This window comes from Pseudophryne corroboree, chromosome 4, assembly GCF_028390025.1.
Source record: "Pseudophryne corroboree isolate aPseCor3 chromosome 4, aPseCor3.hap2, whole genome shotgun sequence".
Classification (NCBI taxonomy): domain Eukaryota; kingdom Metazoa; phylum Chordata; class Amphibia; order Anura; family Myobatrachidae; genus Pseudophryne; species Pseudophryne corroboree.
In genome coordinates this window covers 322568937-322586965 of record NC_086447.1, presented here as the reverse complement: position 1 = coordinate 322586965, position 18029 = coordinate 322568937, and the positions used below count along the sequence as shown (strand labels likewise).

General features: G+C 46.0%; 1 protein-coding gene across 5 annotated transcripts in view; it reads right to left on the bottom strand.

Moving 5' to 3' along the window:
• MCF2L2 (MCF.2 cell line derived transforming sequence-like 2) overlaps nucleotides 1-18029 on the bottom strand; it is a 1017734-nt gene that overhangs the window by 704800 nt on the left and 294905 nt on the right. For all 5 annotated transcript variants that reach the window (XM_063916343.1, XM_063916344.1, XM_063916345.1 and 2 more), the window contains exon 9: nucleotides 6411-6525. In XM_063916343.1, coding sequence (XP_063772413.1) covers nucleotides 6411-6525 — 115 coding nt within the window. The remainder of the gene's footprint in view (nucleotides 1-6410; nucleotides 6526-18029) is intronic.

Here is an 18029-nt window from a genome sequence, read left to right as displayed (position 1 = left end):
TTTATACATTGTATTCATTGTCTGGATATACTGGAATTATTTTGTTCATTCACAAATTGAGGTGTCGATTTCGAATGAAGTTATGTGATAAATATCTATGCCAGGATTATATCCACGTCTGTCATATTCCCATACAGGGTCTATCAAGACACACACACCCCTGATGAAGTCTCCAAGGAGACGAAACGCGTTGGGTATTTGTCTGTGATGTTTACTGTGACCCCAAAGGGGAAGAAAAATTACTGTACTATCAACACTTCAAGAAGAACTTTTTAATAAATGTATTGGACTTTTATCTGTGTGTTCTTATTAACATATAAAGACCAAGAAGAGGACCACTGAGATTGTGACCTCTGGCAAGGGCGCCAGACCACTATTGTTTATATATATATATATATATATATATATATATATATCACAAAAAAGCAGTGGCACTTGGAGGTTTACACAGCAAACATGTATATCACACTGGTTAGATGCCATTAAATACACATTTGCTGTCTAAACCTCCGAGTGCCGGTGCTTATTTGTGCTACTTTATATGGATCTCTATGTGAATGTTGGTATGCTGTATCAGGCATCAGCTCTACAAGTGTGCATTACTCATAGATTGTGATTGTACTACACATTGTGTATCTTTTAATTTCACATATGCATCTTACTCCATTGGGACATCATTGAGGAGAATAAGATCAATTCCAGAGAACGAACAGCATTTGGAAAATGCACACATAATCCGAGGGAAGTCATTTTTCTTTATATATTTTTTATTACCATTATTCGCCTCCTTCTGATCCCCTTAGCCGAATAGGGAGCGCAAAGTCCACTATACTATCCTCTACATACCATAATAAGTCTTTTCTTGTTTTTTGGGGGGATAACCCTATTGTATAGTAGCAGGCTGAACCCTATCTTGAAGTGCCTTAGTCCTCAATAAATTATTCTTTTCGCAGTTTGTGAAATGTTCGCGTGCTGCTGTGGTGAAGGTGTATCGTGACTGGACATATGGCACCATTGCGTATAACCTACGTGGAAACTGCGGAACATCAGGTGCCACTGATGTGAGAGGTGAACGACGGCTAAGAAGGTGCCTGAGGGCCCACTGACACGCTAAAGTAAAGCAGCTCACCGTCAAAATGAACCTGGGGGCTACCAGACGTGTATTAAAACGACAGTTCAGCCTTGTCTACTGCATTCCTCACCTGTCCCCGCTTCTTTTCAACCTAGCCTTAGATCCACTTTTTAGGCAGTGTCATTTGAATAATACTTGGTGTGGGGTTGAGATTGGACCTCATTGTTATAAGGTATCAGCATATGCTGACGATTTATTGTTATTGTTATATTTTTCAAATCCTCATACAGCCATTCCCGTTCTGCTACAACTGTTATCCGATTTTGAATCCGTTTCAGGTTTCCTCATTAATAAATCAAAGACTGAGGCATTAGCCTTACATACTACTGCTGCACAGGACTGAAATGGCTTATTTCCTTTTCGTTCGGCTACCACTAAACTTAAATATTTGGGACTCCAGATAACTGTTGCCCCTTCTGACTTATACGCGGCAAACTTCCCAAAGATTATAAATCGCACCCTAGCTGATTTTCAAGCGTGGAAGCACCTACAGTACCTCTTTCCTATTTAGGAAGATGCCAGTTAATTAAAATGGTTTTGTTACAGAGGTTGTTATACCCCATTCAGATGTTGCCTCTAATGTTATCGGAAACAGACTTAAAGATTCTGGACTTTAGCGGGTTCATCTGGTTTGCATAAAAAAAACTAGAATATCACTATTTAACATGAGTCAAAAACCGAAATTGGGCGGTGTAAACTTCCCATGTATTAGGAGTTATGTTCTGGCTGCGAATTACCGCTATGCAGTGGATTGGATACGGGAATCTGAAGACTTCGCTAACACTGGCCTGGAGCAAGCCTTCTGCCCTGACATCCCACTTTCTGGCCTCTTGTATTTGCGTTCTTCCTCCTTTCCGCGGTCTATAATGAATAATTTATTGATAACTACCACTTGCACTGCATGCAGATTGGCACGCTCTAGAATGGACATCTCCGCTTACAACACTATCTTTACCCCATTACTCCATAACGTAGGGATTCAGAGGGACCACAGTTCAAACGATTTTGACGTCTTGGAGACATCAGGGTATACACTCAGTCTACCAGTTTCTGGATCAACAGACACTTCAGATACTCCCTTATACACACCTTAGAGAACTGTTTCCACATCTTAACGTCCCATTGTTTATCTGTTTTCAAATTCGCAGTTTCATTATTAAACTTTTACCTACATTGTCTGACATGGACAAAACTCATGAGCTTGCACTACTGTGTGGCGTAACATGAATTGGGGGTACTATTGTGTGGCCATGCCCCTTTGCAGCAAAAACACGCCTCTATTTGAGACGCGTGCCTACGCCACACACTGTACCTATTTGAAGTATGCGGTGGGAGCGCTCTTGCAATACAAGAAACCAAAATGAGGATTGCTTTGGATGAGGGGTGATGGGTGTTGCTGGCTACTGCTGTGATCTGTGCTGGGAGAGGGGTGCTGGGTCAGAGGTGGAACTATCAGCGGTGCTAGGGGCACCAGTTAAAATCTTGCCTAGGGCATCTAATTGCTCTGATCATAGGTGACTTTCACAATGGCGCAGAACCAGTGACCAGTTTAGGAATGCATGAGAACTATGAGCCTCAGTAATGTGTGTTTGTGTTTCTGAGCTCTGGAGACTCATACAGAAGCCGGAAGTCACCAAGGGAAGGTAGTAAACCAAAGTACAGGTCAGTATGCTGTACAAGGAGAGTCACCATCCTGATACTTAAAAGATTTATATTTTCTTTGGTTTCTCCCACTATTTGTGTTCATGCAAAACTGTTGTTTGCTAGAAACGTACACTAATGAGACATGAAGTCAAAAATTACTGCTAGGATTATCTGACCTTTGGCTGTAAGGGGGAGGTGTACCGTGCTAAGCCTTGGAAAGTGATAGAGTAGAGAAAGGTCAAGTACCAGCCAATCAGCTCTTAAGCCAGTGGTTCCCAAACTGTGTGCCGTGGCTTCCTGGGGTGCCTCGGGACACTTGAAGGGGTGCCTTGGGTTGGTGGTCCAGGACCAATTCAAATAATTTATGGTCAATATAATAGGAAAAACTAGTGCTAGTAGCTGTCAGTCATAAAATATGGGGACAAACAGAAGCAAATCTTGTCCCTCACCACACAGTTGAGCCTAAGGATGACATATAAACACGATCTACTTAATTTAATATTTCTTTCTAAATTTCTCAATAAGAAATATTTGGCCTAGGGGTGCCGTGAAAGAAATTCAGATACTCTAGGGCGCCGTGATTCAAAAAAGTTTGGAAACCACTGTCTTAAGCCATGTTACACACTGTTTTTAAAAAACATTAAAAATGTTTTTTAAAAATGACAGTTAGGAACTGATTGGCTGGTACTTTATCTCTCTATACTTTATCACTTTCCAAGGCTTAGAACATCTGCTCTAGGGAGAAAAAGATTATGGAACATATACTGGGGGATAGTTAACATAGCCTGGCGAGAGATACAGTAAAGTGGAGAGTGATGAAGTACTAACCAATCAGATTCTGTCATTTTACAGGTTGTGTTTGAAAAATGACAGGAACTGATTGGTTGGTTGGTACCTTATCTCTCTCTAAGCTTTGATAAATATCCCCCACTGTCCCTTATATACTGTATTAGTGCACAAGAGATCACAGCCACCAAATTACAGAATATCGCTGTGCAGAATAAGTACTCCTTGAAATTCAGAAGAACTACAACAAATACCAACGCAATAACGGTTAGAGAGCCTGTTGTTAGGAAAACAATAAACAACAAAAAGAAATTAGTTATTTATTAACCTCACTGTACCAGCAAGACATTCAATACAATGGTTGGCTCTAACTTTAGCTGGTGTTGCCAAGCTGTTACTGGCAATTTCTCTTCTTCCTGCATAGCTGATGTTTGGTAAATACATAAAATAGTACTGTACATGCAAATTACAGGTGATTGTCAAGAGGTAAACCCACAGTCTGTATACAGTAACACATGACACAACCCCTCCCCACAGAAGCTGCTATCCTGACACATACATCTACAGTGCTCTTACAAAGCTTGAATATATTTCTTATATGGCGCACTTCCTCTGTGAATATGTTCTTTCAATGCACATGTCAAAAAAACAAAACTAAAACATACTGTATGCAATGATCAATTAATCTACCACGTGCTGCAAACTGGGATAAAAGGTGGCTCTTCTCCTGAAGTCAATAGGAGTCACCATCACTCCCAGTGGTATTCTTCCTACCAGATACAGATGTGTCCTCATATACTATTGCAGCAATCGTGCCAAACATCCCTTCTAGACGCACCAGGTCCCGTCTAACTCGGCCTGTGCTTAGTGCCTCTTTTTTCTTGACTGTGCATCTTAATCGCAATGCAATGTGACAAAACTGCTCTGGGAGACCGCAGTGATTCATTTGGTATGCGACACTTGTACTTCTGTGTGCAACTGAGTCTGAGGGGTATATTTACTAAGGGGGTGGTCTTCAGTTTGCCGGCGGCCGGCTACCGACGACCAGCAAACCGGCGCCGGAATCCCGACCGCCGGCATACCGACAGCTTTTCTCCCTCTTGGGGGTCCACGACCTCCCTAGAAGGAGTACAGATAGCATGGTGCGCGTAGCGCGCCACCGTGCCCGCAGCGAGCCCGCAAGGTGCTCCTTTGCGCTCACCCAGCTGTCAGTATGCGGCGGTCGGGATTCCGGCGCCGGTATGCTGGCCGTCGGGAGCCCGACCGCCGGCATGACATACTAGAACTGGTGATATTGCCCATAGCAATCAATCAGATTCTATCTATTATCTTCTAGAAGCAGCTAGATAAATGTTAAGTAGAATCTGAGCTATGAGCAACATCACCAGTTCTAAAAAAAAACCTCCCATCTTAGTAAATTTAACTCTGAATCTGTATATGAAGTGCTAGAAATTAATATAGTGGCCGCAGCTGTTTTTCACTCCAAGTTCCTTTGTGCTTTGCATACAGAATCAGACTCAGTCACACACAGATATAGAAGTGTTGCATTGTATTTCGATTAATATGCATATCGAACAAGAAATGTAAACTGCTCTGTGCGGCTCACTCACACCAGGCGTCTGGCGCTACATGGCGTATTGGGGCTAGGTGTATAATAAATATATATGCCCATCATCCTCATATAAATGCATAGATTCTTTGAATAATTCAGCGATTCACTGATAATTCTCAGTACTTAAAGAAGATAAAAGATATATAGTGAAATAAAATGCACAACATTTTAATACATTCAATGCACTCACAATGGATAAAACTTCAAAGGCATATAAAACACATGAGGTGGCGAATCCACCCCATCATCTTTAGAAACGCGTCAGAGGAGTGGTATCAGTGGGATTTATAATCCCTCTATACATCTGGTAGGCATAACCTATGTAAAGGAGACCTTAATGTGTTTTATAGCCTATAAAATGTTACCTATTGCGAGTGCTTTTAGGGGGTGATTCAGAGATGTACGCAGATCGCTGCATACGCAGCCAGATCTGCATTCATCTCTGCACATGCTGGAGGCCGCCTAGCATGTGTGAGACCACCACCTGATGCGTCCTTAATTAGATTGCTGAGGCATCGGATATAAGGTTGACCCCTGGCAGTGCAGCTTGGCTGCACTGTCAGCGGCCATTTTATTCTGTGACGTCACACAGTCGCCCCGAAAACAGTCCCGACTCAACCCCGTTTCCCCGGCGCTGCCCCTGCAATGCCGTAACTCTGCCCCCGCAACACCCTCCAGGGATGCGTCCGCAATGTGTAAGGTCGCGCACAAGCACAGCGGCCAGTGCGCATGCGCAGACCAGCTGGATGCGGCCGCTGCGAGCAACCACATAGCTGCATCCAGATCTGAATCGGGTCCATAGTGTATAACATTTTTATGTATTTTATCTAATCGAAAGTTCACTATATACTGTACATTTTATTTCCTTTATGTACAGGTAGGAAGAATACCACTGGGAGTGGTGGTGACCCATATTTACCCCAATTGTGTGGCACGTGGTGGATTCATTTATCATTGCATACAGTACTTCACTATAATATATATTTGGTTTTTTTATGACATGTGAATCGAGAGAACATATTCACAGAGGCAGTGCGCCATATAAGAAATATATTGAAGCTTTGTAAGAGCGCTAGCGTCATGAAACCTCATTTGCTCTGTAGACTCAAAACATTGCAGCTTTGTAAATCAGACTTTATGTGCGATATTATTAACTGTAAAAAGATCACATATAATTTAGTTATTACATTCCCAGTTTGCTATATGAGAAGACCTAAAGAAATTCCATTTGTATACCTCTCTGAAACCATGCTCAAAGTGTCGCAGCTGCAAGCATTGTTCTAACTTCAGATGATGACGGCACCAGAACTGATCAAACGCTTTTTCTGTTTCATCCAGCTGAGCCAGTAACCTGGAGAGAACAGAGGGGAGACGGGAGAAAATCCATGTGCCATTACATGATCCAAACAAGCAGAAAAACTCACAATAATATAGGAAATAGTAGAACTACTCAAGATGAATTCAGGAGTCAAATGGCCTCTTGTAGTTGTCAATGAACAGTGCATTTATCAATATATATTTATAATTTAACCAAATGTTTTAAGATTTGTAGATAAGCAATGATTGTGTCCTCTGTAATAGGGATTTTATTTATCACTTGGAGTCCAGGCCCTCTCTATGCAACAGTCACAGCATCTATATAATCATTATGTAAGGCTGTCCTGTCTTGTCGAAGTCGAAAATATTATACCCACATGCATCACGTGCAAACACCACACAGAGTGGCCTCCGTGCGTGTGCTTGTTCTGCCGTGCGTGCGCATGCCCGCACGTTGCGTATATTGGCTCACGAAGTACTGCATATTAACGCGTGGTATGAGTACATACAGTGGCATATGCATTCGCATGGAAAAGCCACAAAGATATATCTGATATTTAATCCACATAGTGAATAATTTACACATAGCCTACACGCACCACACCAGCAAGTTACATTTACTTTGGAAGTATAACAACAGAGGGATTCAACTTTACAGGATATGAGGGGACAGAATTAGGTTAAGATGTGGTGTTTGGTATACAGCTGTACAGTATTTCAAGGGCAATATTCCGATGGCAGTTTGCAGAAAGTAACACGCTCCTGCGCATAGATATGCGCAGGAATATATTATTAATATCACACTGTATTTACTGTACTCTTGATATTCGGCGGGAACCCAGTGGAGGACACCTGCAAGTGTACCTGGACCAGGCATCGCCCACCTATTCAAACCGACCTATGACCCATCATGTACTGTAAATGACCAGCCCTTTGACCTATGAAAGAAGAGGTTACAGTTTCCTTTGTTTCATGCTTTGGACTATTGTATAAAAACCAAGCCTCCTGGGTGGCCTCAGTCTATTCTCTGAAGGTGATCATTCCAGATTGACTGAGGACCGGATCCAGGTGGCGCAGGCGAACAAACGTATGTATCCATTGGTTGTAGCCTTTTCTCTTGTATTGTTGTATTTCTCTGTGAACCCCCTTTTAAGTAAATATCTGTTGCTGCGTTGGACCACAACATAACATATACAACTGGTGTCTCATTCCTTTCCTGTTAGGGGTTTAAAGTGTATTCGGCCGCACGTGTAGCTACTTTGTGCTTACAGCGTGACGGCGTGCTTACGCAACGTGTACGCATTTCATAGAGGTTTATCACACTCACGCTTAGCGGTCGCAGCGGCCTGAACATTTCTGTATTTAGGTATTGCTTTTTCCTGTAAGTTAAACAAACTTAACAGTCTCCACAACGCACGCACAGTGGAGTTAGGACAGACATGGAGGAGGAGACAGGCCTGGTAAGTATGGAAGCAGGGTATCGAGCATGGCGGTGGGGGAAGACGGAGGGGGGACCTTAAGCGAGGTGCAGAGGCAGAGTCTGTTATAATAATTCAAAATATTGGTAACCATAAGAAACCATAGGTGGTCACAGTATATTCTAACTGAGCCGGTAACCTGGAGGAAACAGAGGGAAGATACGGCTGAGAGAAGATTCATTGTTCTATTACATGAATTCCCCTACAGTAAGCAGTACTAGGACCAGTGTAAATTGTTACTAGGAACGAGACATACAGTACAGGGGCCGATTCTGTGTCACATGCAAACGTGAACACAGCAGCATATATTGGCTGTCGCCCATACTTACGTCTTCCCTTGGGTACATCTTTATACACCATCAGTTGTACCACTGAAAAGGGCACCAGCCCTATGGCAGGTAAAGTTCCTCCGGATTCGGTATGTTATCCCGATGGACAGGATGTCGACAGCCAGAATACCAACAGCGACATCCCGACCATCAGAATCCCGACAGCCCCCCCAGAAAGTACCCATACCCTCCGCTGCCCCCTACCCTAACCCTCCCCTGCCCCCTATCCTAACTCTCCCCAGCGGTGCCTAACCCTAACCTTCCCTGGTGGTGCCTAAACCTAAGCCTCCCTTCCCCGCTGCATAAACCTATCCCTCCCCGCTTGTTGCATAACCCTAATCCCCCTACCCCAGTACCTACCCATCCCCTTCCTGTCTCTGCACCCCAACCCTAACCCCCCTTCTAATACCTAAACCTAACCTCCCAAGCCCCATGGCAGGACGCGAGCGTGTCCCACTATTAGAACATTCGGGATTCCAGGCGTCTGTATTTTGACGTCGGGTTCCCGAGCTCCAGTGGTATTTTTACGTCAGCATTATGCCGTTGTTCGGGATTCTGGCGTCGGTATTTCGACCTCCGGGATCCCGTCCAGCGGCATTTTAACTACATCCCATTCCTCCATCTGACCACGGCCTCCTACACATGTTGTGACTGTGCATCTGGGATCTGGGAATGCTGCTGCTTGCATTGCCCTTTTCACAGCACTCTTATAATAGGCCCATTTGTGTGTGCATTACTCGCTATCACACTGTCCCTACCAGGGATGCCCATCATTTTCTCACCACCTTTCTGATACCACCTGAACAGATCACAACAGCAGCTGTGTGTTAACACTCTGTGTAACACAGCACCATAGGGGTTTGCAGAACTTTTCGCGCATGAGCAGTTGCAAATAATCACTCAGTTCCGTGAACATGAGCACGGCATGTGACCCAGAATCAGGCCCATAGCCTCATCCTGTTACTATTCATTAAGGAGATATTTGTATATCTGTATGCTCCTAAATTTACCTCTAGCTGTCAGAGTGATTCACAATTGTCTATCCCTTTAGGTACCTTGGAGATTAGGCCACCCTTTGTATCACGTATTCCATATCACCCACCCCCAAATATACACTTACCCCTTAAATACCCTGGAGAGGAGATCCACAAAGTAGTAAAGTACAGTATGTTTTAAATTAACTTGGAATTAATTAAATGATGTTAAACTCTATTTTCTTTATAGCAATTTCATTTAATTTTTTTTTAAATATTTTTATTGATGATTCTGAAGCTTAATCCAAAATAATATCAATGACCTTTGTTACATGAGTGAGAATAATAAATAGGTATATTCAGTATAATGAATATAGTACTTACAAGTAAATAATATACACAATAAGTTAAATCGGATATGAAAAATAACATAAGATGTAGGACATGGTTAGTATCCACCTTATATCGGCGGATCATTATCTCCAACCTTGTTAGGTACCATGAAGTGGACGAGAAACATTTAATAAGCAATTGTTTAGTCTGGATGTGGAGGATTGAAATACAGCTTTCCCAGAGTACCAAAAACGTTCCTACTCTAGATTAGCAATTTCATTTAAATCAACAATTTGCTCTAAGGTTACACATAGGGGCGGGGGTAATTCAGACTTGATCGTTAGCACATCTACAATACAGTTTGCCGCGCATGTCTGGCTTTGCCCCCCCTCCGCGCACAGGTAAAAAACATTGCACGGCGGCGATGCTTTTGTACCTGAAGAGAAGCTCCCTACCTGTGCAGCTCCTGCGCGCTGGCAGGGAGCTACCCGTCGCTCTCCGGGTCGCAGTGGCTGTGTGTGACGTCACGCAGCCGACGTGACCCACCCCCCGCACAGTCTGGGCACGCCTGCGTTGCCCGTGCCGCGCCCCCAAAACAGTGGCCCAACGCCACCGGCCCACCCCCTCCCGCCCAGCGAACGCCTCTGCCTGTCAATCAGGCAGAGGCGATTGCTGGGCTGAGATGCCGATCGCATCTCTGGCATGCGCTAGCCCCTTAGACATTCTACACATACATATGGGTACATTAGGGGAGGAACCATAGAAAGCTATGAAATGCCATTTAAAATTATTTCACAAATAGACACATAGGGGTAAATTTACTGAAGCTTCTAAAAATGAAAAGAGGTGATGTTGCCCATAGCAACCAATTAGATTCTGTCTATCATTTCTCTATTCTATCCTAGAAAATGACAGAATCTGATTGGTTGCTATGGGCAACATCACCACTTTTCATTTTTAGAAGCTTTAGTAAATTGATCCCATTAATGGAAAGCAGCAGTCTTACATGAGGAGCAGCCACAAGGATGTTGCAAATCCGTGTCATCACCAGCACTTAGTTGCTCATCCTACTGCCACTAGGAGATGAGCATAGATTACATATTTTACGGCTGCCACATGTCTGTGCACCTGCTGTAACTGTGTTGCTACAAGGGCAGGTCAGGAAATAAGAATACGTCACCTTGCAGTTGGGATATAAGATGCAAAAAGAAGAAAAAAAAAATAAGAATTTACTTACCGATAATTCTATTTCTCGGAGTCCGTAGTGGATGCTGGGGTTCCTGAAAGGACCATGGGGAATAGCGGCTCCGCAGGAGACAGGGCACAAAAGTAAAGCTTTTACAGGTCAGGTGGTGTGTACTGGCTCCTCCCCCTATGACCCTCCTCCAGACTCCAGTTAGGTACTGTGCCCGGACGAGCGTACACAATAAGGGAGGATTTTGAATCCCGGGTAAGACTCATACCAGCCACACCAATCACACCGTACAACTTGTGATCTAAACCCAGTTAACAGTATGATAACAGAGGAGCCTCTGAAAGATGGCTTCCTAAACAATAACCCGAATTAGTTAACAATAACTATGTACAAGTATTGCAGATAATCCGCACTTGGGATGGGCGCCCAGCATCCACTACGGACTCCGAGAAATAGAATTATCGGTAAGTAAATTCTTATTTTCTCTATCGTCCTAAGTGGATGCTGGGGTTCCTGAAAGGACCATGGGGATTATACCAAAGCTCCCAAACGGGCGGGAGAGTGCGGATGACTCTGCAGCACCGAATGAGAGAACTCCAGGTCCTCCTTTGCCAGGGTATCAAATTTGTAAAAATTTACAAACGTGTTCTCCCCTGACCACGTAGCTGCTCGGCAGAGTTGTAATGCCGAGACCCCTCGGGCAGCCGCCCAAGATGAGCCCACCTTCCTTGCGGAATGGGCCTTAACAGATTTAGGCTGTGGCAGGCCTGCCACAGAATGTACAAGTTGAATTTTGTTACAAATCCAACGAGCAATCGACTGCTTAGAAGCAGGTGCACCCAACTTGTTGGGTGCATACAGTATAAACAGCGAGTCAGATTTTCTGACTCCAGCCGTCCTTTAAATGTATATTTTTAAGGCTCTGACAACGTCCAACAACTTGGAGTCCTTCAAGTCGTCTGTAGCCGCAGGCACTACAATAGGCTGGTTCAGGTGAAACGCTGATACCACCTTAGGGAGAAAATGCGGACGCGTCCGCAGCTCTGCCCTATGTCGAATGGAAAATTAAATAAGGGCTTTTATAAAACAAAGCCGCCAGTTCAGATACTCTCCCGGCCGAAGCCAGGGCCAGTAACATAGTCACTTTCCATGTGAGATATTTCAAATCCACATTCTTTAGTGGTTCAAACCAATTGGATTTGAGGAAATCTAAAACTACATTTAGATCCCACGGTGCCACCTTAGGCACCACAGGAGGCTGTATATGCAGTACTCCTTTGATAAAAATCTGGACCTCAGGGACTGAGACCAATTCTTTTTGGAAGAATATTGATAGGGCCGAAATTTGAACCTTAATAGATCCCAATTTGAGACCCATAGACAATCCTGATTGCAGGAAATGTAGGAAAACGACCCAGTTGAAATTCCTCCATCGGAGCACTCCGCTGCTCGCACCACGCAACATATTTTCGCCAAATACGGCGATAATGCTTCGCGGTGACTTCCTTCCTTGCCTTTATCAAGGTAGGAATGACTTCTTCTGGAATGCCTTTTCCTTTTAGGATCTGGCATTCAAACGCCATGCCGTCAAACGCAGCCGCGGTAAGTCTTGAAAAAAACAAGGACCCTGCTGAAGCAGGTCCCTTCTCAGAAGTAGAGGCCACGGATCGTCCGTGACCATCTCTTGAAGTTCCGGGTACCAAGTCCTTCTTGGCCAATCCGGAGCCACTAGTCTTACTCCTCTTTGCCGTATAATCCTCAATACCTTTGGTATGAGAGGCAGAGGAGGAAACACATATACCGACTGGTACACCCAAGGTGTTACCAGCGCGTCCACAGCTATTGCCTGCGGATCTCTTGACCTGGCGCAATACCTGTCCAGTGTTTTGTTGAGGCGAGACGCCATCATGTCCACCATTGGTTTTACCCAACGGTTTAATAGCATGTGGAAAACTTCTGGATGAAGTCCCCACTCTCCCGGGTGAAGGTCGTGTCTGCTGAGGAAGTCTGCTTCCCAGTTGTCCACGCCCGGGATGAATACTGCTGACAGTGCTATCACGTGATTCTCCGCCCAGCGAAGGATCCTGGCAGCTTCTGCCATTGCCCTCCTGCTTCTTGTGCCGCCCTGTCTGTTTACATGGGCGACTGCCGTGATGTTGTCCGACTGGATCAACACCGGTCTTCCTTGAAGCAGAGGTTCCGCCTGGCTTAGAGCATTGTAGATTGCTCTTAGTTCCAGAATGCTTATGTGAAGAGACTTTTTCAGGCTCGACCACACTCCCTGGAAATTTCTTCCCTGTGTGACTGCTCCCCAGCCTCTCAGGCTGGCATCCGTGGTCACCAGGATCCAATCCTGCATGCCGAATCTGCGGCCCTCCAATAGATGAGCCTCCTGCAACCACCACAGAAGGGATACCCTTGTCCTCGGCGACAGGGTTATCCGCAGGTGCATCTGAAGATGCGACCCTGACCATTTGTCCAACAGATCCCTTTGCATGGAATCTGCCGAAAGGGATTGCTTCGTAAGAAGCTACCATTTTTTTTCCCAGGACTCTTGTGCATTGATGTACAGACACCTTTCCTGGTTTTAGGAGGTTCCTGACCAGGTCAGATAACTCCTTGGCTTTTTCTTCGGGAAGAAAAACCTTTTTCTGAACTGTGTCCAGAATCATCCCCAGGAACAGCAGACGAGTTGTCGGCATTAATTGGGATTTTGGAATATTCAGAATCCATCCGTGCTGCTTTAGCACCTCTTGAGATAGTGCTAAACCCATCTCTAGCTGTTCTCTGGACCTTGCCCTTATTAGGAGATCGTCCAAGTATGGGATAATTAATACGCCTTTTCTTCGAAGAAGAAATATTATCTCGGCCATTACCTTTGTAAAGACCCGAGGTGCCGTGGACAAACCAAACGGCAGCGTCTGAAACTGATAGTGACAGTTTTGTACAACGAACCTGAGGTACCCCTGGTGTGAGGGGTAATTGGAACGTGGAGATACGCATCCTTGATGTCCAAGGATACCATAAAGTCCCCTTCTTCCAGGTTCGCTATCACTGCTCTGAGTGACTCCATCTTGAACTTGAACTTCTTTATGTACAGGTTCAAGGACTTCAGATTTAGAATAGGCCTTACCGAGCCATCCGGCTTCGGTACCACAAAAAGAGTGGAATAATACCCCTTCCCTTGTTGTAGAAGAGGTACCTTGACTATCACCTGCTGAGAATACAGCTTGTGAATGGCTTCCAAAACCGTCTCCCTTTCTGAGGGGGACGTTGGTAAAGCAGACTTCAGGAAACGGCGAGGTGGCTCTGTCTCTAATTTCAACCTGTACCCCTGAGATATTATCTGCAGGATCCAGGGATTTACCTGCGAGTGAGCCCACTGCGCGCTGTAATTCTTGAGACGACCGCCTACCGCCCCCGAGTCCGCTTGCGAAGCCCCAGCGTCATGCTGAGGCTTTTGTAGAAGCCGGGGAGGGCTTCTGTTCCTGGGAAGGAGCTGCCTGTTGCTGTCTCTTCCCTCGTCCTCTGCCTCGTGGCAGATATGAATAGCCTTTTGCTCTCTTATTTTTAAAGGAACGAAAGGGCTGCGGTTGAAAGGTCGGTGCCTTTTTCTGTTGGGGAGTGACTTGAGGTAGAAAGGTGGATTTCCCGGCCGTAGCCGTGGCCACCAAATCCGATAGACCGACCCCAAATAACTCCTCTACGCATCGCCTGTCCACTGTCGTGTCCATAAAGCTCTTCTGGCCGAAATGGACATAGCACTTACCCGTGATGCCAGTGTGCAGATATCTCTCTGTGCATCACGCATATAAAGAAATGCATCCTTTATTTGTTCTAACGACAGTAAAATATTGTCCCTGTCCAGGGTATCAATATTTTCGATCAGGGACTCTGACCAAACTACCCCAGCACTGCACATCCAGGCAGTCGCAATAGCTGGTCGTAGTATAACACCTGCATGTGTGTATATACCTTTTTGGATATTTTCCATCTTCCTATCTGATGGATCTTTAAGTGCGGCCGTCTCAGGAGAGGGTAACGCCACTTGTTTTGATAAGCGTGTTAGCGCTTTGTCCACCCTAGGAGGTGTTTCCCAGCGCTCCCTAACCTCTGGCGGGAAAGGGTATAAAGCCAATAACTTCTTTGAAATTAGCAGTTTTTTATCGGGGCACCCCACGCTTCATCACACACGTCATTTAATTCTTCTGATTCGGTAAAAACTACTGGTAGTTTTTTCACACCCCACATAATACCCTGTTTAGTGGTACCTGTAGTATCAGCTAAATGTAACATCTCCTTTATTGCCAAAATCATATAACGTGTGGCCCTACTGGAAAATACGGTTGATTCGTCACCTTCACCACCGGAATCAGTGCCTGTGTCTGGGTCTGTGTCGACCGACTGAGGCAAGGGGCGTTTTACAGCCCCTGACGGTGTTTGAGGCGCCTGGACAGGCACTAATTGAGTGTCCGGCCGCCTCATGTCGGCAAACGACTGCTTAAGCGAGTTGACGCTATCCCGTAATTCCACAAATAAAGGCATCCATTCTGGTGTCGACCCCCTAGGAGGTGACATCCTCATATTTGGCAATTGCTCCGCCTCCACACCAATAACGTCCTCATACATGTCGACACACACGTACCGACACACAGCAGACACACAGGGAATGCTCTATACGAAGACAGGACCCACTAGCCCTTTGGGGAGACAGAGGGAGAGTCTGCCAGCACACACCAAAAAGCGCTATATATGACAGGGATAGCCTTATGATTAAGTGCTCCCTTATAGCTGCTTTTATATTAATATATTGCCATTTATTTTGCCCCCCCTCTCTGTTATACCCTGTTTCTGTAGTGCAGTGCAGGGGAGAGACCTGGGAGCCTTCCTGACCAGCGGAGCTGTGACAGAAAATGGCGCCGTGTGCTGAGGAGATAGGCCCCGCCCCTTTTTCGGCGGGCTCGTCTCCCGCTATTTAGTACATTTAGGCAGGGGTAAATATCTCCATATAGCCTCTGGGGCTATATGTGAGGTATTTTTAGCCTTTTTAAAGGTTTTCATTTGCCTCCCAGGGCGCCCCCCCCCCAGCGCCCTGCACCCTCAGTGACTGCCGTGTGAAGTGTGCTGAGAGGAAAATGGCGCACAGCTGCAGTGCTGTGCGCTACCTTAAGAAGACTGCAGGAGTCTTCAGCCGCCGATTCTGGACCTCTTCTTGCTTCAGCATCTGTGAGGGGGCCGGCGGCGTGGCTCCGGTGACCATCCAGGCTGTACCTGTGATCGTCCCTCTGGAGCTTCATGTCCAGTAGCCAAGAAGCCAATCCATCCTGCACGCAGGTGAGTTCACTTCTTCTCCCCTCTGTCCCTCGTTGCAGTGATCCTGTTGCCAGCAGGAATCACTGTAAAATAAAAAACCTAAGCTAAACTCTCTAAGCAGCTCTTTATGAGAGCCACCTAGAATTGCACCCTTCTCGGCCGGGCACAAAAATCTAACTGGAGTCTGGAGGAGGGTCATAGGGGGAGGAGCCAGTACACACCACCTGACCTGTAAAAGCTTTACTTTTGTGCCCTGTCTCCTGCGGAGCCGCTATTCCCCATGGTCCTTTCAGGAACCCCAGCATCCACTTAGGACGATAGAGAAAGAAAGAAAACCAAAATGAATAGTGTGTAAAAGGCACTAGTGTCTGCTCAGGAACTGATATACCAGCCCTAAGTTACCCCTAATAGCAGTTCTGAGGAATGTTTGTAAATGCCTACCAAGATTGTGCCACACATACAGTAGGGCCTGTTTCGGGTCCAATGCAATGAAAAAATCATGTGTTCAGTACATTGCGCATACACCGAACCTGTACTGGGTATGTGCAGTATGGGTCCTGAAACCTGGGATGCAGTACGGCTGCAGACGTCAGTAGATTGACAGTTTGTGGGTGGGGAGGGGGTAGCGATGGCATCCATTTCACAAAATTAAGGCATGTCACCCCCGTTTCTCTTACGTCCTAGAGGATGCTGGGGACTCTGTAAGGACCATGGGGGTATAGACGGGCTCCGCAGGAGATAGGGCACCTAAAAGAACTTTGACTATGGGTGTGCACTGGCTCCTCCCTCTATGCCCCTCCTCCAGACCTCAGTTAGATTCTGTGCCCAGAGGAGAAAGGGTACAAAGCAGTGAGCTCTCAAGAGTTTGCTGTTTTAAAGAATTTTGTTAGGTTTTTTATTTTGAGGGAGTCCTGTTGGCAACAGGCTCCCTGCATCGTGGGACTGAGGAGAGAGAAGCAGAGCTGGCTTGTAAGGTTGGGCACTGCTTCTAGGCTACTGGACACCATTAGCTCCAGAGGGAGTCGGAACACAGGCCTCACCTGGGGTTCGTCCCGGAGCCGCGCCGCCGTCCTCCTCACAGATGCCGAAGATAGAAGTCGGGTGAGTATTGAGGAAAAGACTTCAGGCGGCAGAAGATATCAGATCTTCACGAGGTAAGCGCGCAGCGGTAAGCTGCGCCCCGTTGCTCCCAGTCACACACACACAAGAGGCACTGTAGGGTGCAGAGCGCAGGGGGGGGGGCGCCCTGGGCAGCAATAAACCTCAATTTGGGCATAAATATGTTGGATTAGGCTGTGGGACAGTAAATCCACGGACCCCCGCCATTTTCTCACAATATCATGAGGGGACCGAAGCCCACCGTCGGGTGGGCGGGGCTTGATCCTCGGCACTAACCAGCGCCATTTTCTCCACAGAGGCTGCATGAGAAAACGCTGGCTCCCTGGTCTCTCCCCTGCTGAACTTCACAGGCTGGAAAAAAGAGGAGGGGGGCACATTAGCGACGCAGTGAGTGGGAATTGGCTTATTATATATAAAAAAGCGCTATCTGGACATATTTTTTCCAGTGTTTTTAGTTTTTAAGCGCTGGTGTGTGCTGGCATACTCTCTCTCTGTCTCTCCTTAGGACCTGGTTGGGCTTTTGTCCCCTTATAGGTTAATCCCTGTGTGTGTGGGGTGTCGGTACGTGTGTGTCGACATGTCTGAGGCGGAAGGCTTCTCCAAGGAGGAGGTAGAGCAAATGAGTGGTGTGTCCCCGTCGCTGGTGCCGACTCAGGATTGGATGAGCATGTGGCATAGGTTAAATGCAAGTGTGACATCTTTACATGAGAGGCTTGATAAGGCTGAATTAAGGGGAACATCAGGGGGTCAATCCTCGGATTGGACCGATTCACAGGGCCCGTCGGGGTCTCAAAAAC